The 18,737-nt window shown below is 34.8% G+C and overlaps 1 protein-coding gene across 1 annotated transcript in view; it reads right to left on the bottom strand.

Moving 5' to 3' along the window:
- The window catches only part of LOC131034467 (uncharacterized), a 214,854-nt gene that overhangs the window by 100,918 nt on the left and 95,199 nt on the right, over positions 1-18,737 (bottom strand). The window contains exons 6-8 of the mRNA XM_057965974.2: positions 6,692-6,787; positions 6,175-6,288; positions 4,304-4,372 (exon numbers count right to left, since the gene is read on the bottom strand). Coding sequence (XP_057821957.2) covers positions 4,304-4,372; positions 6,175-6,288; positions 6,692-6,787 — 279 coding nt within the window. The remainder of the gene's footprint in view (positions 1-4,303; positions 4,373-6,174; positions 6,289-6,691; positions 6,788-18,737) is intronic.

The following is an 18,737-nucleotide window of genomic DNA, read 5'->3' as shown; positions in this document are numbered from 1 at the left end:
AAATTCCCCTACAAAGACCATAACAATGAATATCATTAAAACTTGCAGTTTGAAGAAAATTCTCCACCTGCAGTCTGGGTTTTAAAACCTGAAATTGAAGGAAAGGCATAGCAAACGAACCCAGAATTGGACGAAATTCGAAACGTAGTTCGAGAATGAACTGAGGATTAAGCCAGTCTGTCATATCCCCTCCATGATCGTTATATATATATCTTAAATCAAGCAGTTATTATTAGTAATTATTATAATAATTTACAACAAACGATTATTTAATTTTATTATTATTATTAAATTAATATCATATTATAAACATAATTTATATATTATTATAAATTATAAACATATTCCTAAACGTAAACACCATCTATATATTTAAAATAAATAATTAAATAAAATAATAAACTAATTCTGATACAATATTAACAGTAATTATTTAATTAATAATTTTATATTAATTAAGAGTAATTATTATCAATTATTAATATATTTGGGATATATTATCTTATCACTAATATATTATACAGACTTGTTAATTGTCTAAGAACGAATTAGGGAGAAATGATTATAATGAAAAGGAAGCAACCGATAGTATTAAAAGACACGTCTATTGATGAAAAACATTCCACAACATATTAAGAGGAAGTGGACATCAATAGAAGGGGGATTCACCATTATAGGGGTACTCAAAAAAGAAGGCCGTTATAACTGTTTAATTCACTAGAATGATCTCCAGGTTGTTTATTAACTTCTCGTGGAATATAGCAAATAGCTATCTACAAGTAATTTTTGTGGCCATGTAAATAGTATATTTTATTGCAAAGAATTGGGACGAGTAAAGCTGCAAGGAAATGTGATGTTTATGACAAGCGGAGGAACAAGATAGATTAAATGATTTGTTAAGGAAATATAACTACTCGTTAAGTTCGCCACCTTTGGGAAAATCGTGCTGTTTGCAAATAAACCCGATCCTTAATGAAGACATGTTATTTGGCATTAACTAGACCCTTGGAGAATAAGTGATGATTGGAGTAGAGCCGACTTTTGATAGAAGTCATGTTGCTTGGAATAGATGTGTTGATTGGATGCACACATGTATGGATATATATATAGTTTGTCTCCCTCTCTCCAGTGGCATCGCATGAATACATAGTGAAGCAGATTGAATCATCTACAGCAGTCCATGTTTACCTTCAGCAGTTCGATATCCATCTACAGCAGATCAAATATCATTCATAGCAGTTTGAATACACACAAGCAGATTGAATATTATCTCCAACAGATCGAACATACCTTCAGCAGTTTGTGGTTTGTATTGTGATCAGCAACCCCTTTAAAAAGAAATTAATTTTAAAGTGGTGCGATTTGCAAAGAGGTGTGATTCATTAAGACAGGAGGTAATTACAAGAAAGAAGCAATTTGTTAATAAAGAGATGTGACCGGTGGTGGCAACGTGTCTATTTGCAAAGAGACAAGCCTCCCTTGGTAGTGATATGTATAGAGATTAAAGTTTAAGAAGAAAAGAAGCGGACTACAGGGAAAAGAAAGAAGGTAATCAGGTTGCAAGGTAAGAATTCCTCCCTATTAAATAATAGGTATAATTTATGATAGGTTTGTATTACTAATATGGATAGGCGGCATTAAGGGTAAAAGCTCATTAATACTTGTTACTATTAGTTAATGAACATTGGGTACTGGGTAAAGTCCATTGTTAGGTAATGTTCATGGTGGTCTAGTGAATATTAATACACATCTTAACGTATAGTACTCACTAGTCATAAAAATAGGTATATATATATCGGTGCTTATAAAAATGAAATTATTATCAATTCAGATCAGAACTAATATTAATGTCACAGGCAGGACAGGCTTATTTCCGATGGCATGCATGGTGGTGTGATTAATATTTATGTTTAGTATATGAATCCCAATAATTTCTTTATGCAGAATAATATTAACAGTCTGAAATATGTATTGTAGGAATACATAAGTTCATGAAAGTGGCAGACCAGATCTGACATGCGTCAGATCTGTCTCCCACTACCAGCCACTGAATATATCCATCACTAGTAATATTTTAGGCAGCAGTAGTAATAATAATAGGTTATTAGGAAATATTAAAATCATTGTCAACATATATATATATATATATATATATACATATATATATCACTAAGGAATAATATAAAAGTTATTAATAAGGATATTTATACAATAACAGATATTAATACAACAAATATAATTAATGTAATATCTTTTAGAAACTACTCTGTAGTAACATATAATAATCCATTAAACTAGTAATAAAAAAATATGTAAATGATTTATAGACGAACTGGAATAAGATTAAATTATCTAGTACTTGATAGACTAAAGAAAGAAGATCACAGATCTGCTTCATGTTAAGATAGCCTTGACTCTTAATTAAGATAGTTTAAGTCATCAGTACTTTGAAATAGATTAATTATGGTTCAAATCGGCATAAACCAGAAAGGGACATTACAGATTCACCAAGAGTGATGCAGACTCCAACCTTTGGTCCTTTATGTTGATGATTTATTTCTCACTAGGGCAGAGAAGCTCATCATTCAGTGTCAGAGGGAGTTATGCACTACTTCCTGAGATTGGAAGTTTGGCAAAGACCACATGAGATCTCCCCCATAGACGATATACTGCTCTCGTCTCCCCCGAGCACGAAATTATGTCTCTAATATATATGTATCAAATATGAACACCAAGATGCTTCTACAATGATCAAGTACAAAGGCCAATGTGAATCTCTTCACTCCTTAAAGTTATATGCTTGGATCAATTTACAATGTACAGCTGTGTATGCAGTCCATACTGCATTAATGTCTCCAACCTATGAAGAATGTGTTTGATCAGCCAAGTAGTGTATTTGCTCTCCAAAGAAATGATTTCACTGAAGATGATTGAATTCGATCTGCAATATATATGAAGGTCGATCTTCTATCTGTATGTGCCCGACTGAAGATACCGATCACAGAATGAGAATGTGTGCCTGAAGATGAGATCAATTTCTTTGCACAAAATTGTTCATGAACTGGCTAGATGATAATCCTATCTGCTGATAGTCTGATCTGCATATGATAACAATGTCCGATCTTTATGGAGAGAGCACAATCTACTGTATATTAATCGATGCATGGAGGAGAGGGATAACCGATCCATATATACCCATGCGTGGGTGTCTTCAAACAGCACGTCCACACCAAACATGTCTCCTTGCCAAGAGTCGGCTCTACATCAACCAATATGTCTTTCTTCAAGGGTGATGGGTAAGACACTAATCGGTTTGGTTCATAACAATCATTATATTGCACATCCTAATTAATCGCTTAATGGTTATTATATTGACCATATAAAATGTGTAAGGCTGATAGGCCATTCACACATTTCATGTGCTATGTCGGCATGAAGGATCCGACCGTAGCTATTACATTAACACAGAATTGATCAAACTTATTGGTTCATTTATTGAAATGGACAACATTTCAAATCAAGATACATGAGTAAATGAATAAAGGTATGGCTATATTACTTATAAATATAATTGACAAAAACTACAGGTACACAAAGAAGGGTGGGGTCCTTGTCACTATGTTAAGAGTTACTTGGTGAGAATGGGTAATGTTTATCAGTTCTTTGATTGACCTACTAAGTCATAATGATGACATTGACTCAACATGTGGCATCTTGCCAAACTAAAAACAACTAAAACATCATAGAATGTATAAATATATAACAATATGCCATTTCATGTGATGTTTCCCGTCCAAAAGATGGTTCTCAAACACTAAATTGGTGTCTCATTTGCTGCTGACCTAAAAGACTAGTCTTACCTTAATATGCCCAAATTTTTATGTTACTATAAGTTTGTATGCCTTTTAGCTTCCACTAAAGTCCAAAAATTTGAACTCTCTCACAAAAGGTTAAAAAGAAAAGTTTCTCAAATAATTAAAAAAGAAAAGAAAATGAATAATATTTTAACATAAAATTTACTCTTAGAGTGGATTAGTTCTGGAGAGGAATGATATTCAATATATTAAAGAGTGAATGCTATTTTGCAATCCATTTTTCATCCTTGTTTGTAATTACATGAAAAGATGCATGCATTTTGAAATGTCAATGTAGCCTAGCCTCCTAGGCTCTTTGATTTACACCTATTCCATACGTTAGGATTATATCTATGCATATGTTTGTCTCTAGAGAAGATTGAAATTCAAAACATTTATTGCAACATAGAAACACTATTTATGCAGTAACAAAGAGAGAAAGTGATTACCAGTTGTGTAGGAAGCTTTTGAATGAACCCTACAGTGTCAGTGAGCAGGCACTCCATGGCATTGGCTAGCTGTTTCATATCAAAAACCACAGATCTGATTTTCAGAACAAATACAATAAGATCACTTCCAAAAGAGTACAATGTTTTAATTGAAACATTTAGCTATTCTGTGATACAAAGTTCAAACCATAGCTACAAATATAAACTTTAAGTTTAGACCCAAAAGTAGGTAATGAATCAAATGGTATGAACCTAAAAGTTGACATATGTGGGCTCTAACTCCTAGAATGCTAAGTGTGTATATAAACACAAAACAAAACTTAAGTGAGATATCATATGCTGGTTTATAACTTCAAGGGAGAAGACATTGTACAGCCATTTCTCTGAATTTGATAGAGTCCACCTTCCAATCAAATCAGATAAATGAAAGTAATATCTATATGCAGTTATTATAGATATTGCATACAATGTGTGGTATATTTTCATTTCCATTGTTACATGTAGCTGAAATATTGATTTGACTGTGAAGATCCCTACCAGAAATTATGATATTCTGTAATGTCCCCATTCAATTCCTAAAGCCAGTCAACCACAAACAATGCCTTCAGCCCAAGGCATGGCAAACAACGGGCATTACACACATCAAATAAAGTTATCGCTGACCAAGAAGGAAGGCCTAAGTTCAATCAAGGGAGATATCACAGTTCCAAGGCATTGCAAGCAATTAGAAACAAATCTATCACTGCCAAGAAAAGAATATTAAGTTCGATCAAATGATAATTGGTTCATTAGTGATATTGTTACTTAAGGACTGGATAGGGTGAGAGATATGATTAATTAAGTTGTTTGTAAAAGACATGTATGTAGGAGATACAACTCTTCGCATCATGCCCATTCGAGGGGTATAAGGGGAGGATCAGGAATTCTCAAGAAGGCATGCAGATTGGTTTTAATTACATTACTTCCAGATTCAGGAGCGCTCAAGAAGAGCCACTAATAGCCAAGGAAAAGGTGGTATTCCACCACCCCGTTTGCAAGGCTAAGGCACACAAACATAAGGACATTATTCAGACACAGCAACAAGAGGATATCGCATGAGCATAAGAATAAGGATCAGGGAAGGCGATCAGACTAAGACAATAGTCTCCAACAAATGTATACTTGCATAATCACAAAGATATCATTCTGAGACAGCGATTGCATATATTTAATACATACAAAGATACATTGCCAAGCTATTCCATAGTATTTGCACTAAGCAAGGATTGGTTCATAGATATATCAGACAGCCTTTCATTCTCAGATCGGTGATCATACCAGACTTCTTATTTGGAACGGAATTTCAGAATCCATAATAAACTTGATCCTTTTCATTATAAGGATATTTGGCAACATTATTGATTGAAGTCCACATCCCCTTACTAAAGCGTAGGTATAACGTGTGTGTGTGTGTGTGGTGTGTGTCCATTTGTACAATTGTTTAGGAATAATTGATTCATTGCAATGTTAGACACTTAATCATCAAGAAATAAGGCAAAACTTATATTGGCTCTGCAAGGGACGTTACATATTCTCAAGCTATCAGTACAATACATTTCAAACCTGCCCTCCATCCATCTTGATCCAAACAAGCGATCCTCCCCTTATAAGCTATTGGTATAGCGTGTCTGTGTGCACATGCGCGTGCGCGTGCATGGCATGCGTGGGCATGCGTGTGCATGTGTGTGTGTGTGTGTGTGTGTGTGTGTGCTTTAGGGATAATTGATTCATTGCAATATTAGAAACTTAATCATCAAGAAATAAGGCAAAACTTAAATTGGCTCTGCATTACATATTCTCAAGCTATCAGTACTGTACATTTCAAACCTGACCTCCATCCGTCTTGTAGTAGGATCAAGAGTAGCAAACAAGCGATCCTCAGCAAGGACATCAGCTCCACTTAAACGATTTAGAAGCGTGCTTTTCCCAGCATTTGTGTAGCCCACCTGTAACAGCACATGCATTTATATTCACAAGAAAAAATATCAGAATCATTAACTTATACATTAAGTTGGATGCACATATGGACATCCACTACAAGCAAGTGGATTCACAAGGCTCAATTTAATACCAATCATGGTCATGAAATCACAAACCAAGGGTTATAATTTCAAAAAAATTCAGGGAAAATAGAAAAATAAATCCCATTGTGGGCTTCCACAAGGTGGGTCTCATACACCAATTTGGCTCGCTGGCTTGGCCATGACCATTATACGTACCTTTAAAAATTGATTATATTTAAGTTCCGCATGCAAAATTTCTAAGAATAATTAAGGATTCAGATTTTATTCACTTGAAGCTGGTCTATTTTATACTGTGTTGTAGTGTTAAGAATGCTGAAAAACATACCAAAGATACAACTGGTACAGGAACAGATGAACGATGATCTCGATATTGTTTGCGATGCTCACGCACTGATTCCAATTCCTTTTTCAAAGAGCTAATCTACAAAGACAGTAAATGAACATTATGGTACAAGAAACGTCATTCTGGAAAAGGCTGTGCATCGATAATAATTATGCATCACAAAAATCATCTCTAAAGTCCCAAAAGTAGATTATATGCATTTCCTATATGAAGCCTCAAAACAGATTCAACATCATTTAAGCCTTGAACACCTTTTAACCAGTAAAGGCAGTAATGTAAAGGTTAAAGACTTAAGTGATCACTAGGACTTTTATGTGAGAACACTTCACCAGTAAGGTCATCCTGTGGTTTGATAGTTAAACACTGAAGAATCATATATTCAGAAGCAGTAATGACAAAGATCCAGGGTTCACTGCAAAATATGTGAGACAATTTAGAGATCTAATGAACAAGAGGACAAATCTTATGGGTAAGATGTTTGGGGACATGGAAAAAGACATAAGAATTTAAAAAAAAAAAAGCAATTTAAAGAGGAAATCTATGTTCAGTGGTTTCGACTTTTGATGATTCATGTAATTCAAATGTCAAGAACACTCTGAACCAGAATCAGAACCATGGGCTCATGGAGAATTATATGAGAGTATGACTTATTTCCAAGTGTTTCAAGTGTGGCAAGTTCAAACATAAATTTTCCAGAGCACGATGCACAAGTTAAGAAGTTGTTTACAAATGATGATAAAAATATAAGACCATATTACAAAGAGTGATAAGTTTGCAAGACTCTTCCAGGGAGATGTGTCATGTTAGAATTTTGATGTGACTGTGAATTTGGAAAAAATAATAGCATGTTCTGGGATGTAGCACCATGCCTGTTGAGCAGTCAAGAATAGTGATCAGGCAATATGGTTTTCATATATGTTTGTAATCCCCATGCAAAGTGGTGGCAGAGTGTTCGAGAATTGACTTGAAATATGGGAGATGAAGCGGCCTACTTGCAAGCTAACAATGTAAGTCTGATGGATAATGCCACAAAGATGACCATCCAAATAAAGGATGAAATTTTGCTGAAGATAGTGGTTGAAGGTAATTTAGCTTAAGTTTTAACCAACTATCAGTTGGGCAAAACCAAGGTGGATTCTTATTGGGCAAGAAAAAGTGATCTGGATTCCTGTTTGAGACTTGTTTAACATGTTCAATATATAGGTGCCAAAATTTAAAATTGGGCAACTTGACTGTTTATTTTGATACAGTTGACCACAAACCAGGTTTTGATGCATGCATATACCAAGCCTTTTGTCAGGTTTTGCTAGTGATGAGCAGCAGAGAAAAACAATGATACTTTCCCTATATAATAGTACCAAGACCTCCATGAATTACAAGTGGCCATAGAATTCATTGGTCAGATGTGTCACTACTTGATCATGTCACTTTCATGCATTGGTTGAGTAGCAGGCAAGGTGAGCTTTATAAGCTACTTGATCCTATCATAGCTAGTTTGCAAGCATCGGTATGGAAGACAATAGTAGCATCTTATAGAATGAGAATATTGACATCTTTGTTGATGAGTGTTTTGACACACCAACAAAAAATAGAACAGTTTATTCTCTCTTGAAAAGAAATGAATTCCTCTAAGGCTTCATGTACCTAGTCAAGGCATTCTAGTATGTAGCTCAAAGGATATGTAAACATGTATCCATTTAAGAGGTTGCTAGTTTTGGGTAAAATTAGTTTTTAACTGATCAGGTTTCCCAAGTTTAGTTTAGTCTCTAGTAATCATGCTCTGATGTTTGCAATTTAATTAAAAAAAAATCAATAATGGTGTTCAATTAAAGCTCATGAAATGAAATTTAATTTATTTTCTATACTAATCCTTTTTAAGGGAAGGAACAAAGGAAAAAATGAGAAAATAAAGAACATCTTGCGCAACAAAGAAGACCTAACATTTTCTCAGAAACTTGCAAATCCCCATAACCAGCTATGGGGCGATCATCCTATGCACAATTTGCTAATATAACCAATATAATTTTGAAATGAGACACAATGAAGAATTCTCATCCTTGATTGACAATGAAAGAACGCCCAAAAAATTTATGGAATTCTACTTACACTCATATTGACGTAAGATTTATTTAATGTAACCGGACTCTAGGATTCAGCATAAAAACGGGACTCATATTGATATATAGTTAAAAATGATAAAATTACAAAACATAAAGAACCTATACTCTATTTCTCCTATGTGCTCCTACTCACAGTTCTCTTTTTGAGTTAAATTCTGATATTTATTCTGTTACAATAGACATATATAGCCTTCTCTGCCAAGAGGCCCTCGCAATAAAATCCGTGACATCTTTTAATATTTTTTACCAGAATAAATTTGTCCGAGTACTTTGACAAAACCCACTATATGAGGTTGTTCAATGCTTCCTTTTCATTTTATATCCAAAATCGACAGGAATAATATTCTATGACCAACAACTCATTAATCTTCAAACTGATCCAGTCACTATCTGTTATTAAAAAGATTCAAATTGAATGCCACCCTCATTTATCCTTTTGGTAAAGATCCATATTTTTATTAATACCATTATTCTCTTTATGACAACACGTCCAGCTTTATTACCAAAAACGTTATCAGGTGCTTACCATTATCAATTATTCCCACTGGTGTTAACTGTGATAGTTTGCTCTTGCAACAGACAATCCATTGTCTACTTTTAATGTTATCGATGGTTCCGCTGTTTACTACATTTGACCTATTCAATTTCCCAATTCCTTCATCATTATGTTTCAAACAAATGTCGTCCAGACCCCAGGATACTTCATCATTATGTTTGTTGTCAGAGTGAAGATAATTGTTTCAAGGTCACCATCCCAGCCTTGTAATGCTTTTAGTACATGGAAATTGTTGTCTTCTTGGCATACCAGCTCTAATGCTTTGACTCAAATTCTTCACCCGTTGCAAGCTCCAACCACACCCTTCCTACATAGTAGCATTTAATTTTATCTTGAGAGATACCAAGTAAATATCAAAGATCAAATTACATTCTTGACATACGAGCAACAGATGTCGCATATACCCCAACACATTATAAATTAGACACCCGATATAATGAATTGGAATTTTATTTCCCAATTTAAAATATTAAAAATATGGCAGAATCTCTTCTACTGTTTTGTGGATTGAGTTTTTTTTTTTAATTTATAATAAATAGTAAAGAATTTGAAGATAATGAATATTAGTAAATTATAATTTAAAAGATAGGGATTACCCCACAATGCAGCGGTTAGCTGCAAGCCTCTTATATGGGAGGTCTTGGGTTTGAGTCTACTCCACTGGTTCTTAGCTCCGGGTAAAGATAAAAAAATACCACTTCGGCTATGACTTATCAAAAAAAAAATTTAATTTAAATAAATTATAAAATTATTTCTTTAACATAGATCATTAATATTGTTAATAATCATTTTAAAAAATTATAATACTTTTGTTTCTTTTTCATAATGTATAGTTTATTTTTTATATATTCAACTTTTTTATTTTTTAAAGAAAGAAATACATTAATATAGAGTGTCTTATTTTGTTAAATTTATATTATTTGCTTTTTTTTCACATCTGTCTACTATAGATGTTTAAACCATTTGTGTTAATATAAGGGATAAGATTCTCATTTAGAACCTCAACTTGCTTATAGGTCAACTTAAAAATTCTTAAAATTTATCAATCAAAAGTTAAAAGTTCTAAAATCTATGTTTTAAAAAAAAATCTTTTATTAAAAAAGTTCTATTATGAAGAATGAAATTGAGGTTTTAATGTATGAAACTATGCTTGGGTATGACCCTTGGTACTTCTTGGGTGCTTGGATTCTATGTGAAACAGATGGACCCATAGAGAATCCATGCACCCAGGAAGAACCCAAACCATATTTTTACCCAAAATGTACCCATACCAAGACTCGAGCTTTACTAGTAGTAGTCGGTAGCTAAGGTTAATAAAAAGATGCGGGCATTTCCTACCAAAGGAACATAATGTGCAATAGGGGCTTTGAATCTCATTCATGTATATTTAAAGATTCTTTCAGCCAAGTGTCCTTTCTATGGGTATCCTAAAAGCATAAAACATATTTTTTGGGTCTACTTTTGGGCTAAGAAGAAATGGCCTGCAATTTTTTATCATTTTCCTACTATCTTTGATCATGTGACGGGTTTGAGAGAAGCAGTTTTGGGTATCGGGTTTTATTATAAGAATGTGGTTGTTGATTCAATGAGACAAACTATTTTGCTTCATATTTAGAAAAGTAGATGTTTAGCTGTTTTTTCTAATCATATTACTCATTAGGAGGTGAATGCTACCATTTTACCGTGACATCATGTTACAACGTGTTTCTTTGTGTTCTCAGCTGAAAAAGGCTACTTACAACAAACTTTTGGAAGAGATCAAGTACTAGTTTGCACAATTGCATGCAGGAGATGTTCGATGTTCTAGACGACAACATATCTCTTTAAATTTCAAGTATAATTTAGGCTCAGCTGATTTATAATCTATTATGCATTGTAGCTGCTGGCTTTAAACACTTGGGTTGTTTTATTAGCTGGTATTATATTGTATGTTGTTGATTAGTTATGGAACTTTGTAACTTTTAGTTTATCTCTTCTTTTCTTGCAGTTCCTTTTGAATTGCTATTATTTTATTGTAATCAGTTTTGTTCAATTAAAAAACAATTATCCACAATTTTTAGTATGTAAGATATTATATTTTGTTGGTTGCTTGGAAAATGTGGGTCTAAATTCTAAAAAAAAATCTGATTGTTTAGACCTCTTTGTCAAGTAAAATCATAGTTGAAAAATCAAACTGTTGATGATTTATAGCTTCGGTCGGAGTAATCCCATCAAATCATATGTATAAGTAATGCAGATTATACCATCAGCATGATTAATGATTTGTTAATATGTATCTGCATTACACCATCAGCATGATTAATGATTTGTTAATATGTATGTATACATATTAATATATGTAATAATAATACGTTTATTATTATTAACAGTAAGGTAACGATTCACATAATTGTTTGATATTAATGATCGACCATAGTCGATTCAAACAGCAATTAATAATATCGATCTGTTTAATGTGGATGATCGATTATTATATTGATCATTCCATTTGATCAATATAATCGATACTTATGATCATTTAGCAAATGATAAATAATTCGGTGCTCATATTCAATTTGGTATAAACAACATGATTATAAATTCAATTTAATCACTAGATTAATATAATCGATATTGCTTATCGATTCAGCATGAATTTAATCTCATTGATTTATCAACAGCATGATTAATGATTCAATATTCCAATCATAAATTATGTATGTATAAATATTCATATATGTAATAATAATAAGAACACTTATTATTATTACATATATGAATATTTATACATACATAATTTATGATTGGAATATTGAATCATTAATCATGCTGTTGATAAATCAATGAGATTAAATTCATGCTGAATCGATAATCTTATTATTATTACATATATGAATATTTATACATACATAATTTATGATTGGAATATTGAATCATTAATCATGCTGTTGATAAATCAATGAGATTAAATTCATGCTGAATCGATAAGCAATATCGATTATATTAATCTACTGATTAAATTGAATTTATAATCATGTTGTTTATACCAAATTGAATATGAGCACCGAATTATTTATCATTTGCTAAATGATCATAAGTATCGATTATATTGATCAAATGGAATGATCAATATAATAATCGATCATCCACATTAAACAGATCGATATTATTAATTGCTGTTTGAATTGACTATGGTCGATCATTAATATCAAACAATTATGTGAATCGTTACCTTACTGTTAATAATAATAAACGATTATGTGAATCGCTGTTTAGAGAGGCATCTCAATGAATAGACATGTCTCCACGTACGTGGAGGCATGTCTATTCATCGACATGCCCAAACCATGTCATATATATCATGATCGATTTCGATTCTAAAGGTAAGTACAGAAATCGAAAGTGCAAGCCAATAAGACATCGATCTCCTTCATTTGTAGTCCAGCAAATACTTTGTGAATTAATTTATGTTCTCCTCATATTTGCAGCAACCTGCACATAGAGTTCATAGTCATATAGCTTAGTTATGAACTAAGTAATAGAAAGAAAATTAAAACTACTTACATATCAAATCTGATCCAAATTTAACACAAACGAGCCAAAAAAATCATAACTTTGCAATTAGATAGTGGAGGTGAGTTCACTTCTAAGCAGTTTAAGAATTATTGTGAGAAGGAAATCAATGACAATTGACAAGTGGTATCAAAGTTTGATCTTAGTATTTGGAAGGAATTGGGAGTTTGAGTCTGAGACTTAGAGAGCCTTTGAGCAACAATAGGCAAGTACTCGCTAAGACTCGGCCAAAGTCAACACGTGAGTATGGTTGACTTTGTGCGGCCAGCTCAAGAACTCACGAGTTTGGCGAGTCTTGCAAAGTACTTGTGGAGTCCTGAAACCATGTCTTTCCTTGATTCAAATGTTAATGGATTTAATGGATTTCTATCTCCTATAGACTTCCTCTCTTTCCTGCAAAGTTTGATGGTTGCTTTAGTTGTTTCTACTTTTGCGTTGCAACTAGATTTCAAGTCCTTGATTTGGAATTCAAACAATACCATTTTTCTTGAATGTCAGTTATGCCCTTGAAAATATTTACATTATTCTAGTTGTTATTCTTTGCTTTGGGATATTGAGTTTACTTGCAAACCTGTACATTTCACATCCTTGAATGCAGAAAGCTTTTTTAGACCATTCTTGAATTTTCTATTGCTTTCAAGGAGTTGAAGTGCTATGCTTAGAAGGATGAATTTCAAGCAAAATTATTCTGTAATCTGAATGTTCAAAGATTTTGATCATAAAAATGGACTATTAAAATCCACCAAAAACTGTAACAAGTTCTCTTGAATTCCATTAAGAAGAAATTAGGATGGATTCATATATTCACTACCCTTAGCGCAAGACAAAAGTATCACAATTCAAAAATATAATGGGGCACTCCATGTTTATTGGGGTGTTGCAGTGTTGCATATTCCCAAGTTGAATTTGCAAACTCATAAATTGCAAGACTTGGACATCACGTCTTATATACTCGGACTCGCCTCGGGCTCCGCAAGCTGATTTTTAACTCGGACTCAAACTCGGCGCCTGGACTCAGCAAAAACTTGGCAAAGACTCGGCAAATAGAAAAAAACACAAGAAATTAAAAGATTTTTAACGATTTTAAACTTGTTTCATGTATTTTTTTAAAAATAAACCTCAAAGACACAATAATCTCATCAAATAGAAGCTACTTTGAACACATACACAAGTTTACATTCATCACATAAGTATAAATGCAAAGTTTAGGCTTGAGTTAAAAGAAATAAACTAAACTAAATAACACATTCGAAATATAGATAGTGTCAAATGTCTACAAAATTCATGTAATATGAAATCCATGCAATCAAAAGTTCAAAATATATATCAACATAAAAGCTAGAGCCTAGAAGTCTAAGGCTTAGAGGAGCCAATATCAGTGATCGCTCAACTCCGCAATTTGAGACCCAATGCTCACATTCACACTACCACAGACCACTACTTCTAGATCCAGGAAATAGAGGTCGAGGATTTGAAGAACCCTCTCCACCAATGGCTGCCATTTCTTCCATTTGCTTCCTTTTTAATGTAATTGAGCTTGCACTTCACGTATAGCCTCAAGGGGTTCTTTTTTGCATGGGTTTGCATCATGGCATTCTATTTGTGCAATGTGATATTTCAACCAGTTAATACCTCCCCCATTATATTTTGTTTTGCAATAAATACATGTTACTTTTGTTGATTCATTTTGTCCTTGATGACAAATCAGTAAAGCCACGTGTATTTAAACTCATAAGGTTGTGTTGTGACCATTTCACACATCGCCCCATTAAAATGGGGACCCCCTCTTTTTTGCTTTTGTTTTGCCTGTTCTTCTCTCTGCTTTAGGGTTTTGAATTAAATGAGTGAGTCGTCTGGATTAGGGTTAAGCTTTAGGAGTGGCCTTTTGATATTTTCAAGCCGAGTCCAGTCTAATTCTGAAAGATTATTGAGCATCCTCGCTGAGATTGCAAATTTTGAAATAAGATGAGCCTGCCAGGAAGTCAAGTTTGTCTCAGGATAGGTCCAGTTAAGATTTTGAAGGCAAATTCAAGTTGGGTCTCAGCATTTTAATGATTAAATTATACATTTTGTCCGGGTGAATTTTGACCAAATTTTGGAAGGTGTACTAACTAGCCCTTGGCCTTGGAGATGACCTAATTATGCCTTGTCAAGTGATTCGAAGACCTAATTTTTGATATTTTGGCCTGCAGAGGTGAAATCGCTCCTGTCCTTCACCCAGGGACCAGGGCGAAAATGATATTTGGTGCATATCGGTTATTGACTTGTTTAATTTGTTTTGTGCAGGGTCGTCGGGGGATACAATCGAACGTGAATTGAAGATTTTGAAGACTCAAAATGACAAGTTTTTTTAAGTTTAGGACCAAATCGCTTCTATCCTTCACTGAAGGACCAGGGCGAAAAGGTTTTCTTAAGACATTTTGGGCCTTAGTTGATCGAAATGGAGCATCAAGGACGCAACGAAAGATGAAACAAGCATAAAGGAGTATCCAGACTTGGTCGTTGGCAACGGAAGGTTGAGCTTTTTACCTGGCAAGACAAGTTCGCTCCTTTCCCTCTCCCAGGGACCAGAGCGATTTTCCTCAAACACACCTTCTTGGACAATTTTTTGGATTTGGACTTTGTTCATAACTTGCGAAATGATGGTATCTTCCCCAGCAAAGGAAATTTGAGATGATAATTATGAAGATTTGACCCTAAGGACCAAAATCGCTCCTGTCCCTCACTGAAGGACCGGAGCTTGTTTCTCTGAGTTGCACTGTCCTTGCAGGACCAAGACATTTTTTTGATTGGAAGAGGTCAAGGAGGGCACGTTTTGTCCATTGAATATAATTTGAGCGACCTCCTAACAAGGAAATATGCTAAAATGACAAGGATCGCTCCTGTCCCTCACTGAAGGACCGGAGCTTGAATTCCAAACTTACGTTGTCCACACAAGAGTTAAGTGATTTTGCGATTTAAGGAGGTCGGGAGAAGAAGGCTTGGTTCATTGAATATAACTTGAGCCGTCTACGAAGTTGAAAATCAACCCAAATTGGCTAAGGCGCTCCTGTCCCTCTCCAAGGGACCAAAGCGAATATCAAAGGTAGCTCCTGTCCCTCTCCTAGGGACCAGAGCGATTTTTCCTCAAGACATGTTTTTGGCCAAGGTAAAGCGAATTTCAAGATTGATATGAAGGAAAGAGGGCATAGTCACTCCATTTGAAGATAATTTTGAAGGTTGCAAAACGCAAAGTGAGCCCATAATGGCCAAGGCGCTCCTGTCCCTCTCCAAGGGACCAGAGCGATTTCCTCATAAGGCAAATTTCCCGCAAAGTTAGAACGAATATTATGTTGGAGATGAGTGAAAGAAGGCACAATCAACCCGTTGAAGACAATATTGAAAGTTGGCAAAACACAAGTGAGCTTATAAATGCAAGATCGCTCCTGTCCCTCTCCAAGGGACCAGGGCGAAATATAGATTGTCTAGATTTCCCTTCCAAGTTTGGTCGGATCCAAGCCAAGGCGCATGATGGAGATGATATTAGGAACGCTTCGAAGAGGAACAAAGTTGCAAAGACCACAAGAACTTGATGGAAATGGCCAAAGCGCTCTTGTCCCTCTCCAAGGGACCAGAGCGAAATATTCAAGTATGCCTAATTTTAAGAGGCCACTTTCGTTTCAAACATTCAAGATGGAGTAAGCAATAACATTTTATGCCTTGAAGACAATTCGATATCAATATGATTGAGGATTTGCGCCATGGACTAAAGTTCGCTCCTATCCTTCACTGGAGGACCAGGGTGATTTCTATTAAACTAGTCATTTCCTTCCAAAACCATATCAAGGCGAAGTCATGCAAGGTCCGAAATGTCTTTAGGAAGACGATGAATAAGGGATTAACGTCAAAAGTCAACAAATTCAAGCTCAAATGCAAAGTTCGCTCCTGTCCTTCACTGGAGGACCAGGACGAAAATCCTTAGAAGGGCTCGTTTTGTCTTGAGAAGGCGAATTAAGCATGCATGAAGCAAACAATAATGACCATTGCCTACCTCACAGCTTGCATTGGCGATTGGAAAAGACAAAAAACCAAGGGTAAAAGGCAAAATCGCTCCTGTCCCTCACCAAGGGACCAGGGCAAAAATGGTTCTAAGGAGCATTCGTCCCAAAAATTGAATGGATCAAACTCGAAATATTCAAGTAAAATGCCATTTTGGGCATCCAGGATGAAGTGTTGAACGTGAAAAACAAGAATTGCAAGGCTAAAATGCATGAGGCGCTCCTGTCCCTCACCAAGGGACCAGAGCGATATTATTGATGTCCCAAATATCTCCCATGCTAGGCACTAACACTTTTTGAATTGCATTAAATGCCAAATTCGATAAAACTTTGAAATATTTTTAATTAAAATTGGCATTTAATGAGTTCGCATAAGGCATTTAATAATTAAATTTAGCCTTTTAAAAAAAATCGAAATTCAATTGCAAAGGCATTTAATTAATTAATTAAATTATTAAATGAAAGGAGTGCGCTTGGGGTTTATTTTAAATATTTTATGAAGGTCGGCCTCCTTTTTATTTAATTTTGTTTATTATTTGCTTCATTTCCATCAAGTCGGCCTATTGGAAATTGCCAAGGTGAGCGCCTATATAGTGGAGGGGTGTTGAGCGATTTTAATCCATCATTCATTCATTTGTCTACATGCGATTTGGAGAGGCAATAGAAGGAGCGAAATCTCATCCAAGAAGAAGTGCGAGTTTTGATCCAAGGAGGAGTGTGAATTTTGTTGGAGGTGGAGCGAATTTTCCTTAAAACGTTGAAGGCTAAGGGTGGTGAATTGCTAGAGGAAGCTCACGTTGAGGACTTCGATATTCATTTTGCCTAGCAAATCTCTTATTTTTTGCATCTTTTTTAGAGCTAATTCTCCAAGAAAGGTATGGCAAGTTCTTCCTAGCCTAATTTTGAAATTTTGAAATTTTGAATTTCCAATTGCATAATCGTCATATTTAGGAAATGATAATTCAAAGATTTATCATGAAGTTTCCTAAATTTAAAGCTTAAACTTAATCTATATTTTTTACGTTCCAAGGTATATTGCTCATTATGAAATGTTGTGTAGATGTCAAGATGGCGACCCCAAAGCCAGGAGCATCCACCAGTCATCCAGCCCTCATGAAGGAAGATCAAAGGAATGAAGAAATGGAGACCAAGATCGTGTCAAAATGGAGCAACATTGGAGATACCAACTTGGGTAACTTCAGTGTGAAGAAGTTTCGAGAGGTCCCTTACATTGGAAAGCCATCACTTGTCGCAAGGAGAATAATTGAGAGTGGCATTATCAAGGCGGCTGGCTTCCCTCCAGCAATCCAGTGCCATGAGTCGATGATCGAGTGTGCTCGCCATTATGACCCACAGTCAAGATCGATCGTGTCCAAGGAAGGAAACACGTTGGCTTATCTTTCAGATGAGGCTATCAGTGAAGCTCTCCATCTGCCAGAACATAAAGATATGATTTACAAAAGCTTGGAAGGAGCTAGATCCATGTACGAAGATGATCCAGACACTTGCTTGAGCATCATCAACAAGAATTGGCTACTCAAAAGTCGTCCTCGCCTGAGCAAGATTCCCAACACACCACATAGGATCGACTTCCAGGAGGAGTACAGAGATTTGATAACCTTACTCAATCGAGTTACAGGGGCTCCTCAAGCCTTCTATTTTGAGAAGTGGATGTTCTTCTTCATCCAAGTGATAGTTCAAGGAAAAGGAACGATTCATTGGGCTAGAATTATTAGCCATTGCTTGGACGTACAGTTGAGAAG

Source organism: Cryptomeria japonica, chromosome 9, assembly GCF_030272615.1.
Source record: "Cryptomeria japonica chromosome 9, Sugi_1.0, whole genome shotgun sequence".
Classification (NCBI taxonomy): domain Eukaryota; kingdom Viridiplantae; phylum Streptophyta; class Pinopsida; order Cupressales; family Cupressaceae; genus Cryptomeria; species Cryptomeria japonica.
The sequence above is the reverse complement of the archived record's forward strand: the minus strand, read 5'-3'. Positions and strand labels throughout refer to the sequence as shown.